At 37.9% G+C, this 26721-nt stretch overlaps 1 protein-coding gene across 5 annotated transcripts in view; it reads right to left on the bottom strand.

Moving 5' to 3' along the window:
* Rab28 (RAB28, member RAS oncogene family) overlaps positions 1-26721 on the bottom strand; it is a 175922-nt gene that overhangs the window by 103631 nt on the left and 45570 nt on the right. For all 5 annotated transcript variants that reach the window (XM_004656063.2, XM_004656062.2, XM_045161324.1 and 2 more), the window contains exon 4: positions 12142-12271. In XM_004656063.2, coding sequence (XP_004656120.2) covers positions 12142-12271 — 130 coding nt within the window. The remainder of the gene's footprint in view (positions 1-12141; positions 12272-26721) is intronic.

The raw sequence follows: 26721 nt of genomic DNA, 5'->3' as shown, positions 1-26721 counted from the left end.
GATAACATCCAAATGTGCTGTTGATTCGAGACCTACAAGGTTTCCCAAAAGAAGACAGATTTCTGTCAGAGTACTTGATGACCCACCAAAGATTAGTGGCAAGAACCTACTCTCGAAGACACCATATGCTGTTGGTACAGAACATGGAGTGACCAACCTGGCTGAAATATGGAAGAGTGTTAGTCTCCAGAAAGTTAGCTCATCTAGTACCACATGAGCAACTGGGAGAAAATGACCAACATCTGTCCAAGCAACTCGTGGTCTAAGATACTCAGCAGCAAACAACCTGATGTGATGCTCATCCAAGTGCAATGGTGGTACACAGCCATGGTGGGTAACCAACTGCTCTTGATTTGGCTAATGGATCTATTCAGTGGAATGGAACCTATAGCTGGAGATAGGAAACAAGTCAGAACCGTATCTAAAAATGAGCCCACTCTCCATTATCAATCTCCCACCAAATGTGGGCTACAGTAGCGCCTACACCTATTAAATTCTCTCTAAAATAATAATGGTTATCCCATTTATTCAATACTGACTTCACTCTCTGTTGGGGAATTTGCTTCTCTTTTGCAGATGGGCGAAGAACCTGAGGAGAGAATCAGCCCTTCACACCTCACCAGGGCCCTAGCTGAAACCACAGAGTAATTGGGGAAATGAGCAAGGGTGCTGCTTTCTTGGTGAACCTGGTACCAGCACAAAGGAGAAGGAGATAGACACAGGAAACACTCAACTCCTACCAAACCAGGTATCTTGAGACACAGAAGCTCCCATGACCTCATCACTTTAGTAGACCTACAAGGAACCCAACATGGCTCAGGAAAATTTGTGGAAAAGGGGGCTGAAATATTGTTAAGAGGTACATGTTGGGACATTATGCACAGAGACATTGCCTCCTCCCCATAACTTATGGCTAACTCCAGAATGCATGACCCACATTCCCCAACAATGATGTTCCCTTTGGATGGGGAAGGACAGGGAGGAGACTGATGATGGTACCAACATGGCTGTATACACACTGTGTGCATAACTAATAAAAAGATTAAATAAAAAAAGAATGTCAAAGCCAAAGGAAGGTAGGAGTGCTCTGAAATATCATCTTGCAAATAAAGTTGCTGTTGCCTGAACTCACAATGGCTCATGCTGCCTACACAAGACCTGCATAACATGAGTGAAAATATATATACATATATATGTGTGTATATATATATATGTGTGTGTGTGTGTGTGTGTGTGTGTATGTATGTATGTATGTATATAATAACACTAAAATAAATGGGGTCTACTATGGAAGAATAAGAACTCTAGTAGAGGGGAATAGAGTTGACAGGACAAAGGAGGATAGTGGAAGCAGATTATGATAAGGGTAGTGTGTGTGTTATGTGTGTCTGTAAAGAATGTTAAAAAAATCTTTTTAAAAAAAGCTCCATAACCTATTGTATCCACATATTTACAATCAATAAATCTTTGACAGACTGTTGTTAAACTTAAGAGAATGAAAATTGTGGATTTAGTTATGCAAAAGCTATAAAATAATAATATTTTTGCTTTATCTTCTCAAAGTCAACAACTCTATCTTTTCCTGAGGTAGAAAGGTAATTTTCCAATCATTCCTATATTTACTGCATATAACTATATACAAAGAAAACTGTTTTATATTGCTGTTTTCATGTAATCCCAATCTAATAATTAAGAATTTCTTCTAACACTTAAAATTAGTGGTTAACCATAAAAGAAGGGGAAAAGGGCATATTATGCTTCCAGACGCTTATATAAAGGACCCTCATCCCCCATCCCCTCCAACTTCTCACCCTCCAGACCAGCCAAAGTAAGCAAAACTATGAAAATATTTCTTCAGTTAAGTGATATGTAGTATGCTCACAATGGTTTGAGGCAAGTTTCTAAATAACTATGAAAAACAGTATCACTGAAACAGATGTCAACTGAAGACCAAATTTTTTTATTAAGGTTAAAAAGCAGCACTCATCTGACATTTTCTTCCCTAGTCCCCAAACCAAAAGGAGGCAAGCTTATTCATTTCATTAGGAGATAATCACTCATCCAATTAACCTGAAATGTTACCAACATTTCCTGAAAGTAGTGTGAATTTGGAAAATTACTGTAAAAGCAGTACTTTGCCTTTCTATCATATACTTTTTCTCACTAGCTTCTAGTAAGTAAATAACCATAGCTCTATTTCAAATACATATACACATGCATGCACACATACAACAGGTTCAACTCCCCAGTACCCACATAAAGCCAGATGCACAAAGTGGCACAAGCATTATGCCCTGCTGTGTCTATTCTCTCTGTGTCAGTCTCTGTCTCTGTCTCTGTTTCTTTCCCTCTCCCTCCCCTCTTTCTTCCCTTGCAAATAAATACATAAATTTAAAAAAAAAAAAACAGAAAAGAGCTTCTTCTTTAAAAAAATGTATAAACAGAATGAACTTGCTAGATCCTAAGGAGTGTTATTTATGATTTATAAATTTAACTCCCTTAAATGAATTGATAACACTGATTATTCTTTGCTTTAGTATAACATTGTAGTTAGTGAATCTTATAAAAATTGGTATGAATCCTTCAAGATAGAATCATATTAAGTGTTAACTATTTAATAGCTTATGTATCTACATTCTAGACAAAATAAGGATTTTGAAGGCTTAAAATGTTCACAGTATAGGCAAATATTTTGATGTAAATTCTCTACAACCACTACTTATAGTCTTATAAAAAACAAAGTTTTTTGAAAGGTTTATGATAACTCTATTATGAGCATCAATACAATTTTCAACTTAAAACTTACTGTGTTTACTGGTATATAGCCACTGAGCTCAGGGGACAGAAATTATACAGTACATTAAAATGTAACCTTTAAACTTCCCCATGTAAAACATCACTTCCTGAGCAGAGATAGTACTCCAAGAACAATCAATTACTGTTAGGAAGAATATACACTCAACATTGCTAATTAGTTCTGATGCACTCTTCTTTATGCCCTCATCTGTCATGAAGACTGTTTTAAAACCTGAGTTATTAGTCTTTATTTGGGAAAGGATCTGGTTAATATCTTTAAGAGCAGAAATAATTCATCCATTCTCTCTACACTAAAGCATGATAATTCCTACCCTCACACAAGTTACTGATAACCACCACCTTCTACTAACTAAGAAGCAATAAATCAGGAGTAGGGCAGCTCCTATGCAACCCCTGTTAATTCTGTTTATAATCTATCTAACTGAGAAGTGAGCTAGTTGGGGAAGAAGCTAGCTGATAGATCAGATAGTAGAAAAGTATAACAGATTAAAGACAGAAAATAACAAAATGACAAATTAAAATGCCAAATAGTTACAAAAAATGGACTGAGTTTAAAATAAATGTTTAAAAAAATAGCATTCCTAAATTTTCATTTTAGTTGTGCTCTTACCTGAGATAGTGAAAAAAATAAGTATACTTAAGTGTGGATCATGAGTTTTTAATTAAACTTAAAATTTAGAACCTTTTAAGTCAAAATGTGCATGTTCCTAACATTATGTAAAAGTCACAAGTTGGGAAAAAGCAGCAAAATTTCTAAAACTTTTATACATATTAACTTAATACCTGTCAAAAAGTAATATTTTATTTCAAAACTAACCCAGCATAATATAACTATGATACAGTTTCATATGAAACTCCCACTGACATTATTCCCTATCGTAGAAATCAATGGACCATTGGCCTTTAGGGCATATAAAATTTCCTATTATGTACATATGTATTTTCCTCATTAAGAAATCCATTTACATAAAGCTGGAATTTTAGCAAAGACAAGAAATAATATCAGATCACAATGAGACTCAACTGATTATTGAAACAGAATGAAGTGACATGAAGAATTTAGCTCCTTTAGATTGAGATGCTCATGAAAAGGAGATGGCATTTAAGGTAAGATACAAATGGCAATATGGAATCAGCCAAAAGTAAAGACCAGAAGGAAAAGCATGTCAAGCAGAAGAGACTTCAAAGTACAAATGAACTTGAGAAGTTGTAGAAAAAGGAGAGAAAAAAGAGTGGACACCTTGTGCATTTAGTGGGCAGGGAAACATATACATGATAAGGACTGAGGGGCAGGTAAGAACGAGGTAAGCTAGGTCTGGTAAAGCTGGAGGTATTTGGCTTTCACTCTAAATATGACAAGGGACTAGAAGGTTTTAAGCAAAAGGACCATAAGATGTGTCATTTGGCAAATGGATTATAGAACAAAACAATGAGTAGGAAGCCCAGTTAGAAAGATTCCAATATGAGTGATAGGTTATGGCCCACCAATGAAAAGCCTTTAAGTGAACAAAAATTAAATACTCCTAGACTCTGTCACATAGGGTTCTGATCAAATGAAAGTTCCCCAAGGCTAGAAGAGCAACACTTTCAGAGCAAGGAACAGTAACATATCTGGTTGACTTAGCTCCCTGCCCTGTAGAAGCTGCCATGTCTGCAATAGTCAGACGTGTATCCATGACACATCAGACAACGTATGCAGTTAAGCACTACTCACACCTTTAAAACTCTCTATGACTCAATATTGGAGAAGTCAACAAAATCTAACAATGTATCATATATATAGCTGGTATTTTAAAAGCTTATTGAGGCAGATCCTCCCCCCACTGCCCTTGGTACTCTGCTGGCTTTGGAAAATACCTAGAATGTATGGAGGGGGGGCACAGGGACAGGTGGCAGGCTTAATTCCTGTTAAACTTTTTCTGAACATTTCCTCTATCTGTTCAATAGGCAGTCCATTCTCATCCAACCACTTAAGGGAAGAGATTAAGAGGAAAAACTTTACATTCTTTGAAAAAAACTCTGAAAGAACTGTTCTCAGATGGTATAATCCCAACTCCTGGCTTGATTCTGAGATGGCATGGGATCCTGCCCTCGTGGTTTTTCTGCATTTATCATACCAAAATAAAAGTCTGCTGAATGAATGGCCCTCTCCAGGATATAGTATGAGAACTACAAATATAAGAAAAACATTGGTTAAATGAATAAGATGGTAGCAAAGGAATTCCCTTACAACCATTTCCTCCCAGCCAGGTTCAAAGAACAACTGTTTCAAATATACTAATTTTTATTCATGATCATTCAAGTTGAAGCAATATATACTCAGTACTTTTTAAAGACTATTATGCTTATAACAAGTAAAACTAAAATTATGGAGAATGTACGATGCATAAAAACACATAATCTGTGCTTTGCATGAAGTATCTCATTTAATTCTTAAACCCATGTATCAAAAACTGCTATTCTCATCTACAGATGTCCTGAAGATGAATTCACTCTGTTCTTTTAAATGAAGCAACTTAAGCTGTAAGCAAAGTCTCTCTAAGTCCAAAAACTAAAATCTTAAGCACTTAACCACTACTTCTTTTACTATCTTCAGTTATACAAAGAAATTCTACTAACAAGTGTCTGATAGGCTTTCAAAACAGAACAGTAAGCTAAAATAAATCAATTATATAAAAGTAAGCACTATATACCAAAATAATATCCTAATTATGAATTATTTCATCCACTAAATTAAAGCAAGCCGCTTTTCTACTATCTGCTTCCTTAACTTACTCTGACTATATAAGTCCAAGAAAATATCATAAGGAATAAACCAAGGCAATAAACTACAAAACTTGATTTTCCATTAAAAATAAACTCATAATTAATTGTGCATAAAATAATCCTCTTTCCCAAACCTCTAAGAGTTTAATACTTTGAATAAACAAAGGAATCATAACATACTGATGATGAGTTCACACTATGGAATAAATTCATACATACAGTATTCTCCTGAGAACTTCATCTAAACCTGACTACTGCAGCTAATATGTTTGCAGACTAAATAGAATCCTTTTCACCAAACACTTGCTACTGAATTTACAAAGAACAGAACACAATGCTCAAATTTAAAATGAATTTAAACAGAAGACAACTTTGTTTAGATTCTAACATGGTGATCCAGTTTCAGATACCTGTCCATCATGTTTTTCTTGCCTTGTTACGGTATTTTTAAAAACTATAAAGTTTATTACTTTCTAATAAAATTGTATCACACTAAAGAAAATGAATTCATAGCTCTGTGCTAATTAATGTTACATCAATTTGGAAAGAGAAACTGTAAAATATTCAGGAGACCTGGAGGTAAAGCTCTAATGAGCTTAACTGTAGAATAATCATGTAGTAAATAATCACATGAAATTGGGGCAGTGAGAGATTAGGCAGTAAATAATATCCAGGAAAATGAACATCTGTAATCCCTTCACTTTACATATATAACATTCTGAGACTATATACTCTTACATGTTATTAAGAAGGAAAATAGTGCAAAAAAAAAATTTTTTTTTTTGAGGTAGGGTCTCACTCTAGCTCAGGCTGACCTGGAATTCACTTTGTAGTCTCAGGGTGGCCTTGAACTCATGACGATCCTCTTACCTCTGCCTCCCCATTGCTAGGATTAAAGGTGTGCATCACCATGGCCACCATTGTAAAAATGTTTTTAAAGGAATTACAGTGATAGAATGGGGCTCAGAGAGAGAAGCACAAAAGGATGAGAGGAGGGGGTATGTGACAGAGGGGCAGATTACAGAACCAGTAGGGGAGGGAAAAGAGGAAGAGATAAAACAAAGACGGCATGAATCAGTACCACAGAAACCTTCCTCTTAGCTAATTAAAAGTTATAAATTTCTTAATAAGGTGAAGAGAGGGAAAAGAATAGTTTGAGCAAAGCACCCTTATAGGGGTGAACAGAACTGTAAAATCCACAGGCTATTGTTGGTAAATCCCACTATCAGAACTGGGTTACTCCCCGCAGTCAACTGTTGGGAAGGGAGGTACATGAGATGCCCAAACTAATGCAGGCCATTGTCAAAAGTACTCGGTTACCCACCTGAACTAAATGGAAAGACACTGCTGCTGAAGACACAACACAGGCTGCAGTCACAGGACATTGACAGATCACTCTGGCATTGAGATGGAAGCCAGCTCCCCACTGGCTAGCTAGTACAGTGCTAGAAAGTACTTTGTGAGCTACTAGGAGATAATGGTCATCAAAAGAGTAAACAAGCAGGAGATCATGTAAGCTACAATATCAACCAGCTGGACAAGATGTATACACCTGTGCAATAGTGGCATTCCCACCAGCAGTAGATAAGAGTTCCACTTTCCCCACACCCTTGGCAGCATTTGCTATCATTTGATTTTCTGATGATTGACATTCTGACTGGAGTGAGATGAAATCTCAAAGTGGTTTTAATTTACATTTCCCTAATGGGTCAAGATACTGAATCTCTTTTAGGTGTTTATTGTCCATGTGTATTTCTTCCACTGAGAGCTATATTCAATTCCCTGCTATATATTTTCAGAGGATTATTGGGGTTTTTTAATTGTTTACTTATTTCAACTTTTTGTAAATTTTATATATTAAACCTCTGTTGGATATTGTTTTATTAAACCTTACAAGTCTCCAGATAACTGGCTGGAGATGTTACTGGGGGTGGATCCTGGGGTCGAACCCAAAGGTGTGTTTGGAAGCAGGTATGAATTTCAGATCAAAGGTATACAGAGAAATCTGAGCACTAGGGGTCCTGCTTGCTATAGATTTGTGCTTGCTACTTTTGGTTTTTGCTGGCTGTTTGGGTGTTTCTCTCTATATGAGTAGAAGCAGCTTCTGCCATTGACAGAACTTCCTCCTGGATTTGTAAGCTAGAAAGAAAACCCTTCCTCCCATAAAATGTATCTGGTTTGGATGCTCAGCTCAGCAATGTAAAACTGACAACAGAATTTGGTATCAAAGAAGTGATGCTGAGATGAATTTTTACCATATGGATTTTGGTCTTTTGGAACTTTTGTGATATAGGAATGGGGCAGAACTTGATACTTTGGTCTAAGAAGCCAAAGAGAACAGTAAACTAAAATTTAATAAGCTATTTTGGTGACAGAAAAGCTAAGTATAGAGAGAACTGTGCTGGCTTATGAGCTTTCAAAGTGAAAGGAAAGACAATAGAGAACTTCTGAGAGTTGGACCTTGGCTACTGGCATAAAGACTGGCTGTGTTCTGCAGCCCATGCCAAGAGTTTGATCAGGGTTAAATTTGAAAGTAATGGACTGATGTACATTGAGGAAGATACAGAACTGAAAGGTATAAGGTTTAAAGTTACTAGCACAGAGACAGATTTTAGGCTACTGAAAATGCTAAGGATGGCCCAACTACTTTACTTTGAAACAGTGGAAAGATACCGGAGGTGATTCCACCCAGAATATAATGAATGGTAGAAATACAAACTTTTTTTCAGGCAAGCCCAACAGACTGGCTTTTCTGTATGACAGCAAGATCAAGAGAGAGAAAGAGACTAAGAACTGGCACACAAAGGCCTCCAACCACTGCAATCAAATTCCAGATTCATGCACCACTCTGTGCACATGTGCGGCCTTGGTATGCATCACTCTGTGCATATGGCTTATGTGGCATCTGGGGAGCCGAACATGGGTCCTTAGGCTTTGCAGGCAAGTGCCTCATTGAAAGGAGATGACTGAAGGGAAGAAACCTGGTCTTCAATATCAAGATCTATTTCCTCTCTGGATTAATAAATGGCTGTGTCATTGTATACCTGGTATTGACTTTAGCAGCATGAAAAATGAAGGAAGTGGGTCATGAAGTGTACATGGGTCCAGGAGGCATTGCTAAAATGTAGCATATGAGGAAGGGTGCAATGTCCCTGGTAGAGAGACCAGTGAGGGCATTGTAACATGGACTGTGATTTGCAGTAGAGACCCAAAGATGTTTTATATGTAACATGAAGCACTGTTGGCATGGGATGGAAGCTTTCCATGGCTACTATACCAGCGGGATGGATGCTGGACTTGAATTGCAGATGTTTGATGTTTACATTGGCCCATTCTCTTTTTGTTATGTATTATAACAATGTAAATGTTTAATCTATGCTATTATATGTTGGAAGTATTTCACTTGATTTTATTTTTCAGGGCTCACAAGTCTGTTTTGTTTTGGTGGTGGTTTTCCTTTTGTTGTTTGTTTTATTTTGTTTTCCAAGGTAAGGTCTTGCTCTAGCCCAAGCTGGCCTGGAATTCACTGAGTAATTTCAGGCTATCCTCAAACTCATGGTGATTCTCCTACATCTGCCTCCCTCCCAAGTGTTGAGATTTAAGGTATGTGCCACCATGCCAAGCAAGAAACAGTCTTCAACTTGGTAAAGCTTATGGGACATTTGAAGTTGGAATCTATACAATTTACAATGTGAGATGGTCATGAGTCTAGTGGGTGTCAGTGATGTAATGAAGTAGTTTGAATATATATCCCCCATAGATGTGGGTGTTTTATTAAAGCTTATAACTTGAGTCTCGGGCTGCCTGACTGGAGAAGGTGGCACTGGAGCACATCCTGGGGTCCAGCACTAAAGACTATTTGGGAGATGATCTGAGTTCCAGCCCAAAGTTATGCAGAGCAGTCTGAACTCTAGGGATAAGGTTCCTATTTGCTATAGGTTTGTGCTTCCTGCTTGTGTTATTTGATGGCTGTTTCACTCTGCTTAGCCATATGGAAGAAGCTTTTTCCACCAATGATTGAATTTTCCGGAAACCTTAAGCTTGAAATAAACCTCTTCCCTCCCATAAACTGGGCAAATGTGGGCCAGGTACCTATGTAAGGGAGAGGGAAGATTAACTTGGCCCTAATTACACAGACTAGGTTCACTACTGGAACCTGTTGCATAGTCATCATTGTCCTCCACTTGCACACTCCTTTAGTTCATTTTTTGTTTTGTTTTGATTTTTTAAGGCCATTGTGAATGGAAGACTCCCTTCCCAGCAACTCTGCTTTTTCTGGCGAAGGCAGGGGTAGATGAGTAGAAGCACTTCCCAGCAGCTATACCCCGAACCCTCTCTGATTAAATGGTTACTGGAAGCTTCCTGTTCCCTCCTGCTTCTCTGACAGGGTCTCTTCTGAGTTAATAATTCCTTACATACCTTAACTTTTTGGTGGACAAGAGTACTGTGTGTTTATTAGCCTTTTTATTCCCCTGGTTTCTTTGGCATGGCTACTATCCTGCTACCTTAACGCCTATATTTGTCTTTAAAACTTGAAAGTTAAAAAAAAAAAATCTGGGCATGAAATCACTAGCCTGGGTCTAATACTCATCTTGTTTACTATCCTATACTTCACAGTAACCAATGGTGATATGCCACAGGATAGCCTGAGCACATCATAATATATATAATTATGCACTACTATGCCATTGTTTCAGATGGTGGTTACATTAATCCTGAAAGAAATGAAAAAAAATACCATTTACACTCCATCCTTTACAATTTACTATAATGTGATGGGGAACCTCCCCCCCAAAAGGTAGAAATTTAAACAAAGTATAATTTAATGTTTTGGTAACATGACAACTGACTAAGACATTATATCTCATAAATGAAAAGCTACACAAACAATAGAACACAAAATCATCAAAATGTTATTATTTGCAAGAGAAACGTCAATGAATGAAAAGGTATTTGATTCACTCAGAAACAATTACAAAAAAGGTATGGAAAATTTAGTAAGCCTTAAAAAGCACTACAATTTCTACCGAGGCCATGTGATAGGTGCTACTGTTTTCAGAGCATGACAATATTAACATTTTTAACTTTGCAGGAAATGGTATTCACATCTGTTTTTCTGTAATGGTTTTAAAATAAAGCTAACATTTATTACATGTACATCTCAGTGTGTAGAACTAGATCATAAATAGATTTTAGTTTGCCTTTTAGGAAACACTATTTCCTAAATAATTGCAGAGAAAATATACTATATGTTTCAAACATTTGGGAAAGATAGCTTTCTTGGTAGTATACCTGATTCTTGAGTTAATGATCCTTGTGCTCAGAAACCAGCTCCTGACCTAAATCCTCCATGGCATGATTTGAATTAATTTTCTTTTCCTGACCGAAAATAAGTTGGAGGATATCAGATCCTACCATAGTATTTCATGTATTTATAACCATTGAAGTAGCCAAGAACCAATCTTAGTTTTATGATTTTTATGTTATATACCATAGTCCTAGAAATAGTTCTCAAAAATTACTTATACATAATTTTTATCAAAGACTGCTCCTTTCCCTAATAAAATTTACTCTTTCTCAAGTAAAACACTCTGCATTTCAGAACAGATCCTAAAATTCAGAAAAGGAAACGTATGACAGGAACAAGGGAACAATGTATCTAAAATTCCACCAGACACTATTTTCTTCTCTAAAATAGAATATCATTTAATGAAATATATCTCAAAACCACTGGGACAGAACTGAAGTTGAAATACAGTACTATAAAATCACAGCTGTGCTGGTGCTTCTTTAAGATCACAGGAAGCCAAACATATGCCCTAAGAACTGAACTGAGTATAACACGAACCAGCCCAAAGCACCAGAGCAATTATGACAGAGCAAGCCTCAAGACTATTACTGGACAGTAAAGCACATCTTTACCACACTGTGATACCTGAAAAGGAGGTTCATTTCACATGTCTAAAAGATACCTCTTAGAAAGCAGTGTAAATACACCATGTGATCTGCCCTAAATTTCACAAAATAAAGGCTATTTATGAAAAATGTTATCAAAAAGGGTTTCCTTATTCAAGAATTTTCTATTATAAAGAAACAAGAATAAGCTGTTTTCAAATGTCAATTATTTTTTTCTTAGGAATAATCTTTACAGGACAGGGAAATGTCTTTGTAAATTTTAAGTTCAGACCAATGTAACAAATACCATAAAGTGATAAACTAAATAAGAGACTTTATCTATCATAGTTCCAGTGACTGGGAATTCCAAGATCAAAGTGCCAGCAGATTTGGTTTCTGTGAGGCCCCTCTTCCAAGTTCTTTCTTGCTGTAGCTTCACATGGCAGAGAAAAGAAGCCATCTCTGGGTCATTAATCCCATTCAAGAGAACTCCACTCTCATGGCCCAGTTGTCTTCCTTTAAAAGCCCACCTTCAAGTACCATCATACTGGAGATTCAAGTGTGAATACAGGAATTAGTAGGTAGACAAGAACACATAGTCCATAGAAGCAAATAAACGTTACATTAAAAAGCAGCAACATGAGCTAGAAAGAGAGCACTTACTTTTATTGCCAACCACAGCAACAAGTGGTGGAGTTTCTGACTCCTCACTCACTTTCTTCACCACAGAATACCAATCTTCTAAATTTTCAAAGCTTTGGTAATTTGTAATGTCATATACCAAGAGGATTCCCTGTAACACAAGCATTGCAGGATATGTGTAATGAACTTTCCAAATAATATTAATAGTAAATAGTATACTAGTACTTCAGATATGCCAAGTAGAATGTAAAGATTCAAGCTTATCTTACACATGAACTGATTTCAACATATATTAGTTATGTGCAGAAACGAAATACCAAATATTTTTACTCATCATTCTCACTAATCTTGTAAGATGCAATGTAAGAAATGAAGTATAATTCTATCTAAGTTGTGTTTTCCCAATAAGCTATCTGAAGAATGCTTAGTAAACTGCAGTGAATGTAAGTATATTATGGCACAGACAAGAGGAAACTACAAGGTTTAGAATCCTGCCTCTTACTGTCACAAAGTCAGATATTTAAACTTTTTGATAAATAACCATACGCTGCTACTCTTCTTAAATATTTTCAAAACTGGAGATTCCATGATATCCCTTGATAGCCAATTTCAGTGTTAAACACAATTTTCTTATAAATGAAATGTCAATTTCCTCTTCTGGTCCTCTGTGAATTGGAGAACTGAGAATATCCTCCTTATAAAAAAACACTCAGAAACTTAAAATAGTAAAGTAATTCCTGTAACTGTCTACTTTCCAGAATAAATAAACACAGTTCCTTCAACCTGCTTAAGGGCTATTTTGAATCATAGTTGTTGATTCTCCCCAGGACATGCTACACACAATGTTTTTGTATATTCTCTTTTAAATGAGCAATGTAAAACTGGACATGATACTGCAGTAAGAGTCTAAGAAGCCCAAATATAATAGTCATCAATGGCTTCCTGCCTCTATATCATTCCTCTTCTTTGATCTCATTATTTTATGGTAAAATGAAAGAAATACATACATACACAACATCAACCACCACATTCTTGATTCTCATCCAGTTTGTGGTCAAATACTTAATACAAAACTATGGTTATAGTGTAAATCTGGGTTTAATGGCATTTATGTCTACATAATGAGCTATGATAATAAAGTTAACTACTTTTATACATCTACTGAGTATCACACACATATCTATGACTGGGAAGATGGTTCAGTGGGCAAAGTACTTGCCAAACAAGCTTGAGTACAGGAATTTTAATCCCAGCCACTTAATTAAAAGCCAGACACTGTAGCATGCATCTGTAATCCCCAAAACTCCTACAGCAGACTGACACAGAACTAAAACTCTCAGGCCTGCTAGCTTTGGAGACACAGTAGCAAGCAACAAAGACACTGTGTCTCAAACAAGAAAGAAGAGGATCTACACCTGATGCTATCTTCTCAATTCTATACTCAAGACATGGAACATGTGTACTCATACATAAATCATACAAACATGTCATAAACTCGCAAAATACATACAAGCCATGGCATATGTGTACCCACATTCTCACACATCATACAAACATGTATCAGAAACAGACAAAATATACATAAGCCATGGCACATGTGTGTATACACATACACACACACATCATATAAACATACATCATAAACACACACAAACCATGGCATATGTGCACCCACACTCACACACACATCATACAGATATCATAAACAAACAAAACAATTTTTTAATCTGTACTTATTTGAAAAGGGGGGGTGATAGAGGGAGAGAGAGAATGGGTGTTCCAGGGCTTACAGCCACTGCAAACAAACTCCAGACATATGTGCCACCTTGTGCATCTGGCTTTATGTGGGTCCTGGGGAATAGAACTGAGTCCACAGGCTTTAGAGACAAGTGTCTTAACCAATATGCTATCTCTCCAGCCCCCAAAATATTTTTAAATTACTTATCTAGGTCTTGTCATTAATCCTCAGCACAATCAACAGAGACTGGCATTATTATTCCCATTATGTCCCAGAGGGAACAATAGCCAAGGTCACATAGGTAGATAAGTAATAGAATGAAAACTTGAGTCAAGAACAAAATGACTAAACATCTGTCTGCAAACTCTACACCATGCTCTGTGCTGAGTGCCTGGGATATAAATTGTATAGTAAGGAATTCATAGTCCTCAAAGATAACCAGACATATAAACAGGTACATGCAGAGCACAGTAGTCACTGCCAGAAATACATAAATAGATGTTCATTAAAGCAGTTGGGGCTTAATTGAGGGTGAGCATGACTTGTGCCATTTGCAATTTTCATGGTGTAGACACTCCTGGGGCTGCTATCAATGTGACATTACTCAATGCAGAGCTGGTAAGGATATCATTATAAGCCATTCCTACCACTCAGAAAAACTAAATATAAATAATCCTAGGGACACAAATAGCAAAAATGGATAATAAAATGATATATTCTGCGCTTAGAACATCTTTCTTTGAACAAAGTTAATTAATTTATGTAAAAGAATTAATTATGAATATACTCAATATTTGTTTTACAAAAGTTACCAAAACTTTAAAAGACGACTTTCTAAAGCCAGAATAAACTGGTTACTATTATGAATTTCTAGTGTGGTGCTCTTTTATGAAATTAACTCTCCTTCAAACACCTAGCTTGTCTGGGTCTCAGATGTCTTGTTTCTAAAATTAGATCTTTGATAAACTCAGTAAGTATACTGTAAGTTTTATATGCTGTTATGATGGCTAACACCAGTAATCCTGAATACAGAGGCTGAAAGACTAAAGTCAGTTCAAGGCTAGTCCTGTATATATAGTGAAGGTCAAGCCATTCTGGACTATACAGCAAAATCCTATTTCAAAAAAAGATTTCAGTTTTCTTTTTTGTTGTTGTTGGGGGACAGGGGAAGGCATGGGGGCACAGGCCTGTAATCCTAGCACTAGTAACACAGAAGCACAAGGATAAGAAGATTAAGGCAAACCTTAGCTACACAGCAATTTTCTAGCCATCCTAGACTATATGTCTTTACTTCATCCAGAAAAAAAAATGTAATTATCTCATTATTTTATATAAAACCACTTGTATGATTCATGTTTGCAGCTTAGAAATCTATTTCTTCCAAAATCTTAAGTTATATGGATAGACAGATGATTCAGCACCTCAGAAGCAAACAACCTGACGTGATGCTCACAAAAATGCAGCAGTGACACACAGTCATGGTAGGTAACCAACTACTCTTGGATTCGCTAACAGATCTGCTCAGTGGAAAGTAAACCATATCTGGAACTGGGAAACAAGTCAGAATCATAGCTAGATAATGATTCTACTTTCCATTGTCAAGCTTCCACTACCTTGGGCTATAAATGGGTCTACACCCTTTAAATTCTGTCTAAATTAATAATGGTTATCCCATTTAACCAGTGCCGATTTCATTCTCCATTGGAGAATTTGCTTCTCTTTTTCAGATGGGTGCTGAACCTGAGGAGATAAACCACCCAGCTGAAACCACAGAGGAATTGGGGAAATGAGCAAGAGTGCTACTTCCTTAGTGAATCTGATATCAGCACGAGAGTGAAGGAGATAGACACTGCAGACAGTCAACACCTACCAAACCAGGGACCCAGAGGTTCCCAAGTGCCCATCACTGAAGTAGACATAAAATGCTACCAGCATGGCTCAGAGAATTTTACAGAAGAGGAGGTGGAAAGAGTGTTAGAGCCACAAGTTGGGACATATTACACAAAGGCATTGCCTCCCCCCACCATAATGCATGACCAACAATCTCCGTGGGGTTGACCTACATCCCCAACATGGAAGGCCTCTTCAGAACAGGGACAGGGAGGAGGAAAAGGATTGTACCAACATGTGTTGTTTACATATTAAGAATGTTTATATCTAATAAAAAGAAGAATTACTGACAGGAAAATCCAAAGAATTCCAAAACAGCATGATGATAATCATATACAATAAAATAAAGGGAACATAGCCAAACATCTGAAATACAAGACAATTAATGAAAATAACTCAATAAACAGCTGAACAAATACGTAACTGTGGTGGTTTGATTCAGGTGTCCCCATAAACTTAGGTGTTCTGAATGCTAGGTTCCCAGCTGATGAAGATTTGGAAATTAACACCTCCTGGAGGGAATGTATTGCTGGGGGCGGGCTTATGGGTGTTACAGCCAGTTTCCCCATGCCAGTGTTTGGCACACTCTCCTGTTGCTATTGTCCATGTTATGTTGGCCAGGGGGTGATGTCCACCCTCTGCTCATGCCATTATTTTTCCCTGCCATCATGGAGCTTCCCCTCAAGCCTATAAGCCAAAATAATTCTCTTTTTTCCAGAAGCTGTTCTTGGTTGGTTGATTTCTGCCAGCAATGTGAACCAGAGTGCAACAGTAAAGTGGTACCAGGAGTGGGGTTGCTGCAAGACACCTGACTGTATGGCTTTGGCCTTTTGGAGCTGATTTTCAAGAGGAATGTGGGAGGATTTGAAACCTTGACCTAAAAGATGCCTTGCAGTGCTGTAAGTACAGCTTGATGGGCTGTTCTGGTCTCAGCTGCAAGACCTGAGTGCAGTAAGAACTATGGGCTGTGAGGTTTGGCTCATGAGGGTAAGAAAGAGCTTTGCTTGGACTGGGGTAACAGTTTGTATGAGAAGCTTGCTCTTATGCCCATCTCCTGAGGAGTTGTGCAGGGTTGCTTTGCGTAGAAATGAACTGGTGTGAGCAGAGGGATATGGCACAGCAAAAAAGCAAAATCTTTGGGTGAAGTGCTGTTCATTCACCTGCAATTGAGAAATTACAAACTTTGACAGTAGGACAGCTGACCTGTGTTGGGACAACAGGAAGAATGTAGACACTTTGGAAGGGACCTGAATACTCAAGAAGTCCTGATCTTCTAAAAAATGCTGGAAAGAGGGTCACTGAGTTTGCAACGTGGTCTTGTGTTTTGGAAATGGCCATGGGCAATGTGAAGCAGGTTTGCTGGACGCCTGCATGGAGATTTGATGGGGCCGTGAGGATGAACCATGGATTGCAGTGAAGATGCTACGAGACCACGAGATGGATGCCAAGGAGAGCTGCCACCCCGATGAAGTTTTCCAAGACTGTGAGTAGCCTAGATGGAGGGCCGGAATTGGAATGCCAGAGACTTGTTGCTAGTTAGAATTATTGGACTTGGAGATTTGTCACTGGCTAGAGTTGTTGGACTTGAAGCCACAGAGTTTGATGTTTGCCCTGGTTGTTTTAAATCTTGTATTGGTTGAATATTTCTTATACCCAATGTCATCTTTTGCAAAGTGAATATTAATTCTGTGCCATTATGCTTTTTTTTAAATATTTTTTTGTTCATTTTTTATTTATTTATTTGAGAGTGACAGACACAGAGAGAGAGACAGATAGAGGGAGAGAGAGAGAATGGGCGAGCCAGGGCTTCCAGCCACTGCAAACGAACTCCAGACGCATGCGCCCCCTTGTGCATCTGGCTAACGTGGGACCTGGGGAACCGAGCCTCAAACTGAGGTCCTAAGGCTTCACAGGCAAGCGCTTAACCGCTAAGCCATCTCTCCAGCCCCCACTATGCTTTTTTTGAGGTTATTTTTTGGTATTATGGCTCACTTAAAGGATCTTGAACTATGGGGATGTACGCACATCATTGGAATTGATAAAAACTATGGGACTTTTAAAGTTAGATGAATACATTGTATTTTATATCATGTATAGATATCAGTTTATGGGGGCCAGGGACAGAATGTAGTGGTTTGATTCAGGTGCCCCCCATAAACTTAGGTGTTCTGAATGCTAAGTTCCCAGCTGATGAAGATTTGGGAATTAACGCCTCCTGGAGGGAGTGTATTGTTGGGGGCGGGCTTATGGGTGTTATAGCCAGTTATCCCATGCCAGTGTTTGGCACACTCTCCTGCTGCTATTATTCACCTTATGTTGGCCAGGGGGTGATGTCCAACCTTTGCTCATGTCATCATTTTCTCCTGCCATCGTGCAGCTTCCCCTCAAGCCTATAAGCCAAAAAAATCCCTTTTTCCCAAAAGCTGATCTTGGTTGGGTGATATCTACCAGTAATGTGAACCTGACTGCAACACTAACCAAATTCATAGGGAGCTCAATCAACTAAATGCAATGGGAAAGTTACACCAAAAAAAAAAAAAAAAAAAGACAATGGAACTCAAGAGATAGAAATTATCAAAACAGAAAAAGAAAACAGTGGAGTAAAATGACATATAAATCAAATGGACTCAAGAGACTTTACAGAACATTCCATCCAAACTCTCCAAAATACACATTATGCACAGCAGCTGATGAAATCTTCTCTAAAATAGATCATGTATTAGGACACAAAGCAAGTCAAGAAAACTTTAGGAAACTGATATAACTTTTGATATTAGATCCTATTACAATACAAAAAAGCTAGAAATCAACAGAAGTAAAAGAACAGGAATACACAAACCTGGAGAGTGAACAATACACTGAAGAAAATTGAATGGGTCACTGAAGAACTCAAGAAGAAAATCAGGACTGGAGAGATGGCTTTAGCAGTTAAGGCACTTGCCTAGAAAGTCCAAGGACCCAGGTTTGATTCTCCAGGACCTACATAAGCCAGATGCACAATGTGGCACATGTGTCTGGAGTTCATTTGCAGCAGCTGGAGGCCCTGACGTGCCCATTCTCTATCTTCCTATCTACCTCTCCCCACCCTTCTCTCTCATACATAAATAAAAATAATTTTTTTATAAAAGAAGGAAATCAAACAATTCTTAGAACTAAATAAGAATGACAACAGACCACACCAAAACCTATAGGACACAAAGAAGGCAGTCCTAAGAGAAAAAATTTATAGCTCTAAATGTATATATTACCAAAAATAGAAAATCTCAAATAAACAAATTAGGGAGCAATATACAATCAACAAAAAAAGCAGGAACAATGCAAGCCAAAATGTACCAAAGAGAAAGAAATAATCAAGAACCCAACAGAATCAATGAAATCAAATCAAATGAAAAAAGAAAGCAATTTAAATGACTAAGGAAACAAAGAGCTGCTTCTTCCAAAAAATAAATGAGAGATAAATACCTAATAAAATTAATAGAAAGAGAAGGTATCCTAATCAGTAATACTAGAAATGAAAACAAGTATTACAAAGATACCAACATAAGTGAATGAATCATAAGGACTATTTAAAACATCTATAAATCACCAAATTGGAAAACTAAGAAGAAATGGATCAATTCTTTGACATACATGATCTATAGCCAGAAGACATAAATTGTCTAACTATAACTAAAACATATAAAGATAATGAACCAGTAAATAAAACCCAACAAGTATAGCCTAGGACAGATTCATCACTAAAAAAAACTAAAACCAATGCTTCTATTGTTAGTTCATAAAATTGAAAAGTAGGGAATGTTCCCTGACTCCTTCTATAAAGTCAACATTACACTAATACCAAAATCAGAAAAACACATATCAAGAAAACAAAATTATAAACCAATATTCTTGATAAACTTAGATGTAAAAAACATGGAAATCAATACAATGAAATACAACATATAAATAGATTTGACAAAAACCACATGTAGCAGACAGCTTCAGGTTCACTGAGATGAACTTCCAGACCAGGCACAGTTATGGAGGAAGAGATATATTGAAGCTTACAGATCCAGGGGAAGTTCCATAATGGCAGAAGAAGCTGGCCTGCCTTCATAGGACCAAGCAGAGAAGCACAAGCCAAAAACCAAAAGCCACACAACACAGCACACTTCAGGAACACCAGCTAGGTACACTTTGCATATCTTTAGATTGAAATCTGAAACCCACCACCACACCTAAAGATCTACCCAGTAACACTGCCTCCAGCCAGGTAGCTGCAGAATGCAAACTACAAACAAATAAACAACTGAATATATTGGGGGCCATCTATTTTATTCAAACCACCACACCACATGATCATTTTAAATAGATGTAGAAAACACCATCAAAATACAATAATGACTAGGCATGGTTGTACACACCTTTAATCCTCGCACTCAAAAAAAAAAATTCTAACTCAAGAAAACAAAAACACAGGAAAAACTAGAGGTGGTGGGATCATACCTTCACAACAAAACTAAAAGCCAATAACATATTAAATGGGGAAAATCTTAAATGTATTCCCACAGTTCTAGAACAAGATGGGATGACCTCTCCCCCACTACTATTCTAACATAGTACTTAAGGTCTTAGCCAGAGTGATAGGACAAGAAAAAGAAATGCAAGGTACATAAACAGGAAAGGCATCAAACTATACCTACTTGCATATAATTTTATATGAAGAGGAGGTAAAGACCCCACCAAAACATGACTAAAGCTGATAAGCACTTCCACCAAAGAAGCAGATAAAATTAACACATAAGGGCTAGAAAGATGGTAGTTAAGGCACTTGTCTACAAAGCCAGAGGACCTCAGTTCGATTCCCCAGGATGCAGGTAAGCCAGATGTACAGGTGGCACATGTGTGTGGAGTTCATTTGCAGTGGCTAGAGGTGCTAGTGCGTCCATTCTTTCTCTTTCTCCCCCCCCCACCGCCCCTCTTTCTCTCTCTCAAATAAATACATAAAAATAAAATATTTTTAAAATAACATACAAAATTCAGTATCAATTGTATATACCAATAGCAAACATACTAGGAAAGAAACTAGGGAAACAGTCCTATTTACAATAGCCACCTAAAATTAAATATCTTAGAATATCTATAACCAAGGAAGTAAAAGACAATGAAAACATTAAAACACTCAAGCAAGGGGCTGGAGAGATGGCTTAGCAGTTAGGGTGCTTGCCTGCAAAGCCTAAGGACCAAGGAGATTTCCCAGAACCAACATAAAGCCAGATGCACAAGGTGACACATGCATTTGGAGTTCATTTGCAGCAGTTTGAGGACCTGGCACACCTGTGTTTCCTCTCTCACAACTAAACAAATAAACATTAGTAAATAAAAACACTGAAGAACAAAAGTGAGGACAACAGTAGATTGAAGAATCCATGCTCATCAATTTGAAAAATTAATATTGTGAAAATGGTCATCCTGCAAAAAGCAATATACAAATTCAATATAATTCCAATGAAAATTCCAGTACCATACTTCACTGAAAGGTAAAGAATAATCTCAATTTATTTAAATGGAATAAACAAAAGTCTCAAAATGTCAAATGGATCCTTAGCAAAAAGAATATTGTTGGTATGTCACCATATCTGATTTTAAGATATACTACAAAGCCAAAGTATTAAATATAGTATGATAATCAAACAAAAACAAACACATAGATTAACAATATAAAACATAAGATCCAAGTGTAAGTTGTATCTATCTATATACACATGATCTTTGACAGCAAGGACAAAAACACACTCGAGAAGACAGCATTTTCCATAAATAGTACCTGAGAAACTAGATAACATGCAAAAGAATAAATCTAGACCATCTTCTCTCACCCTGCACAGAAACAGTAATAATAATAATAAACTGTAAATGAATCAAGGACCTCAATAGAAAACCAGAAATTGTGAAATGACTAGGAAAACATAGGCATAAAAGAAGACTTTATGAATAAAATTCCAGTAGAACAGGGACAAAAAGACACTCAACCATTGGGATCAAATGGAAAAAAAGCAATTGTACAGCTAATAATACTATTAACAGTCAATAGACAACCTACAAAATGGAAGAAAATCTTCACCAGCTATATATATGACAAAAATTTCATATCTAGAACTCAACTAAGTAATGAAATAACAACCAACCCATTCAAAAATATGGCAGACTCTCCCCCATAACTGACTGCTGCCCCATAATACATGACCCACAATCCCCATGGGGTTGACCTGTATGCCCAACAAAGAAGTTCTCTTCAGATAAGGGACAGGGAGGATGCAAAGGATGGTACAAACATGTGTTGTTTACATACTAGTATGTCCATATCTAATAAAAATAAATTTAAAAAAATTTAAATCACTAGTGCTAGAGAGATGGTTCAATGGTTAAAATGTTTGCCTGCTAAGCCTAATAACCTGGGTTCAATTCCTTAACACCAACGTTAAGTCAGATACAAAGTGGTGCATGCCTCTAGTGTTTGTGGCAACTAGAGTCCCTGATGCACCTATTCTTTGTCCCCCCCCCCCCACTTCTTGCAAATAAATATAAGAAATATTAAAAATCATTTTAAAAAATGGGGCAGAGAACTAGACAGAGTTCTAAACAGATGAAATACAAATGGTCAACAAGCAACTTGAAAACATGTTCAACATCTTTAGCCATCAGCAAAATGCAAATTAAAACTACTTTAGAATCCCTTCTCACTACAGTATGAATGCCTAGCATCAAAAAAACAAATGAGGGACTGGAGAGATAGCCTAGCACTTAAGGCACTTGCCTGCAAAGCCAAAGAAACCTGGTTCAATTCCCCAGAACCCACTTAAGCTAGATGCACAAGGTAATACATGTATCTCAAGTTTGTTTGCAGTGGCTGGAGGCCCTGGCATGCCCATTCTTTCTCTCTGTTTGCTTCTTTATCTCTTACTATCCTCTCAAATAAATAAATAAGAATGTTTAAAAAAAACACCAAATGACAGGGAATGCTGTCCCACTATTTGTGGGAATGTAATGTTGTACAGCCACTACAGAAATTAATATGGAAGCATCTCAAAAGTCGATGAACAGATCTACATTGATATATACCCTATCCTTTAGTAGAGAGATATTTGCTCAGCAATGTTTGTTGCTGTTTTATTGACAATAACTAGGAAATAGATCCAGTCCAGATATGTATTAACTGATAAATGGATAATAAAGATGTAGTACATATATACATTATATTCAACAATTTGGAAAAGTAAAATTATAAAATATGCAGGAAAATGGATAGACCTGGAAAAATATATGTAGTAAGTGAGTAACCTGGCACAGAAAGAAACATTGCATATTCTCATATGTGGATCCTAACATGGAATTAATACTATAGAAAGCCATCTTTTGTTGGCAAATTAAAAGATACAACTCTCTTCAAAAGAAAGAGACATAAAGAGAAACAGTTTGGGCAGAAGTACCCTGCATAGAGGGAGAAAAAATTTGCCTTAAAACATAGGCTACTGTGGTATATTCCAGTGTCAGAATTAGTCTCCCACAGCGAGCTGTTAGACAAAGAGGCAAATGTGGCCACAAAACAATACAAACCATTGCCAAAGAACTTGGCTACCACCCACAACTAAATGGTAAGATGCTATTGCTAAAGCCAACACAGGCAGTGTTTTCAGAATAATGAACGATCATGTTGGAACTAAGATGCAAGCCAACTCCCTGCCAGCTAGCTCTCATAGTGTTGAAAAGTGCTATGTGAGTGCCTGAGGGATAATGGTCACCAACAGCACTGCTGCAGAGCAGCTTGTAAGAGGAAAAGGTTAATTTTGTCCTACAGACTCAAGGGGAAGCTCCATGATGACAGCAAAAACTATAGCATGAGCAGAGGGTGGATATCACCTACTGGCCAATATTAGGTGGACAACAGCAGGAGGAATATGCCAAACACTAGCAAGGGGAAGCTGGCTATAACACCCATAAGCCCACCCCTAGCAATACACTGCCTCCAGGGAATTCCCAAATTTCCACCAGCTGGGGACCTAGTATTCAGAATGTATAAATTGGCATTAAGGGGGGGGTACCTGGATCAAACCACCACATTCTGCCCCTAGCCCCCATAAACTGATAACCAGCCATGATATAAAATGCAATGCATTCAGTCCAACTTTAAAACTGCCCATGGTTTTTATCCCAATGATGGTCAAACATGCCCAAAGTTCATCTCTTAACTAAGCCATAATACCCCCCCCAAAAAATCATAATAGTACAGAATAAATATTCATACAATAAAAGATGGCACTGGGCATAGGAATGAAATATTCAACCAACACAAGGTTTAAAACAAACAAGGCCAACATCAAACTGTAGCTCCAAGCCCAACAACCTTAACCAGTGACAAGTCTCCAAGTTTGATCATTCTAACAAGTGATGAGTCTCTGTATTTCCAAATCCACACCCACCCACAGCTAGTCTACTCACAGTCCCAGAAAACTTCATCGGGTGCTAGCAGCTCTCCTTGAAAACCATCCATAGTCCTGCAATCTCTACTAGTCTCCACTGCAACTCACAAGGCTCTAAAGGGCCACCACGCAGTTAATCCAACAAACCTGCCTTACAGTGCCCATGGCCATGTCCCAAACACAAAACCTTGTTACAAATTCAATAACCCTCTCTTTCCTGCATTTATTAAACTCCATAATACAGGTGGGCTATCAATTTCTTTTTTGCTTTGTTTTTTTGAGGTAAGGTCTCACTCTAGCCCAGGCTGACCTGGAATTCATTATGTAGTCTCAGAGTGGCCTTGAACTCATGGTGATCCTCCTACCTCTGCCTCCCATGTGCTGGGATTAAAGGTGTGTGGCACCACATCCAGCTGGGTTATCAATTTTTTAATTTGGGGGAAAATAAATCCAACTTAGAAGAGCAGGGCACTCCATCAGGATTCAGGCCACTTACTTCAAGAGTCCACAATCTCCCTGCAGATCAGGCAGCCCAATATCAATGGCTGTAATCTCACAAACTGCAGCTGAACAGGCAGCAGTTGCAGCCCAAAGATTTCATTTCTTTCTGTGTCATATCTATCTGCTCATACCAGCCCATTTCTATACAATGCAACCCTGTATAAGTTTTGAGGACACAGGCATAATAGCAAGCCTTTCACATAAACTGCTTTTAGCCCAGTCCCAGCAAATCTTTCTTCACCTTATAAGCCAAACCTCGCAGTCTTAGGTCTTACTGCATTCAAGTATTTCAACTCTGACCAAAATAGTCCATTATCAAGCTGTACTTACAGCACTGAAAGACATCTCTTGGAACAAGGTTTCAAATACTCCCACATTCTTCCCTCAAATTAGTCCCAAAAGGCCAAGATTTTGGTAGTCAGGTTTCTAACAGCAACAACTTCACTTCACAGTGCCAATTTTACTGTTGCATTCAATTTTGCACTGCTTGCAAGAAGAAAAAAAAAAGCCTAACCAAGAGCAGCTTGTCAGAGGAAAGGGTTTATTTTGGCGTACAGATTTGAAGGGAAGATCCATGATGGCAAGGAAAAATGATGGCATGAGCAGAGGTTGGACGTCACCTCCCGGCCAACATTGGGTGGACAACAGCAGCAGTTGAGTGTGCCAAACTGGGGCAAGGGGAAGCTGGTTATAATACCCAGAAGCCTAACCCCAACAATATACTACCTCCAGGAGGCTCCAATTCCCAAACAGCCACCAGCTGGGGACCTAGCATTTAGAATACATAAGTTTAAGGGGGAAGCCTGAATCAAACTACCATAAGCATGAACAAGAAGATCTGGAGGAATGGGTGCAAGGTTGATTTTTACAGCCAGGGACAGGTCCCAAGCCCTGGTGGAACTGAAACTCAGTATCTGATCCAGTCTCACCCAACATGGCTACAAACAATTCCTCAATGGCAGCACACCCTCTCTTTCCTCAGTCTGGCACATGGGTGGCCTGGCCCCTCATGGATAAGCCACAAAAGTTCACAAACTAATCAAGTCTCTCCCTTACAAATATGAGTCTGACAACAAAATCCATCCCAATTAACTATAAAAGAGCATCCCACATGCTTAACCACTTGGTTGGCTATTCATTCTCCTGTCTACTCAATTTCCTGATCCCTGTTGTGTTAAGTCCTAACCCATTCCCAGCCTGGCTGGGATAGGAGGGAAGGAAAATTTCTTCCTTCTCACTTTTTTACTCTAGCTTCTAAGCCTGGGACCTGTACTACCTAATCTCTTACTTCTTTCTTATGTGAAGGCAAAGAGCTCTCCCATGCTCCTCCTCATGTGTGTGTGTGTGTGTGTGCTTATTTTATTTCATGGCCTGGGCCTTTTCCATGGACTCTTCTTTTGGACAGATGTCCTTTCCATGGGCTTCTCTCCTGGAGGTTTCCCTAACTCTATACTCTCTCATCTCACTTCCCAGCCAAACAGGAATTCTTTCCTGGCCTGTGTCTTTCTAACCAATGATTAAATGATTACCCTTTCCAGCCAGGCAAGGAATTCACTTCGGCCTGAGTCTTTCTAACCTTCTCTGGGCATCAATTTTTCCTAGATAAATGTTGAAGTTCATAATTTACCCTTCTCAGAATCAGTTTCCTGAATTTTTTTTTATAAAATGGACAAGAACCTAAAAGTTGAGGTTGAGGTTCACAGACCAGCAGCCCACCTTATACCACAATATCCCATAACAGATCCTATAAGCTAAAAAAAAAAAAAAAAAAAAAAACCAACCAGCCAGCCAGGCAAGATGTACATAGCAGATGTAATACTGACACAAAAGCTATGTAGATAATCAACTACTCTCTGAATGAATATGAGGGTTCCTCAGTGGGAAGGAATTCATAACTGGCACTGAGATCCAAATCAGAAAACTATGGCTTGGAAGTTCACAGACCATACAATAAAGCTTCTACTGTGCTTTGGATAAAAAGAAAGGTTATGTCCATCAAAAAATCTTGTAGTG

This window comes from Jaculus jaculus, chromosome 11, assembly GCF_020740685.1.
Source record: "Jaculus jaculus isolate mJacJac1 chromosome 11, mJacJac1.mat.Y.cur, whole genome shotgun sequence".
Taxonomy (NCBI): Eukaryota; Metazoa; Chordata; class Mammalia; order Rodentia; family Dipodidae; genus Jaculus; species Jaculus jaculus.
The sequence above is the reverse complement of the archived record's forward strand: the minus strand, read 5'-3'. Positions and strand labels throughout refer to the sequence as shown.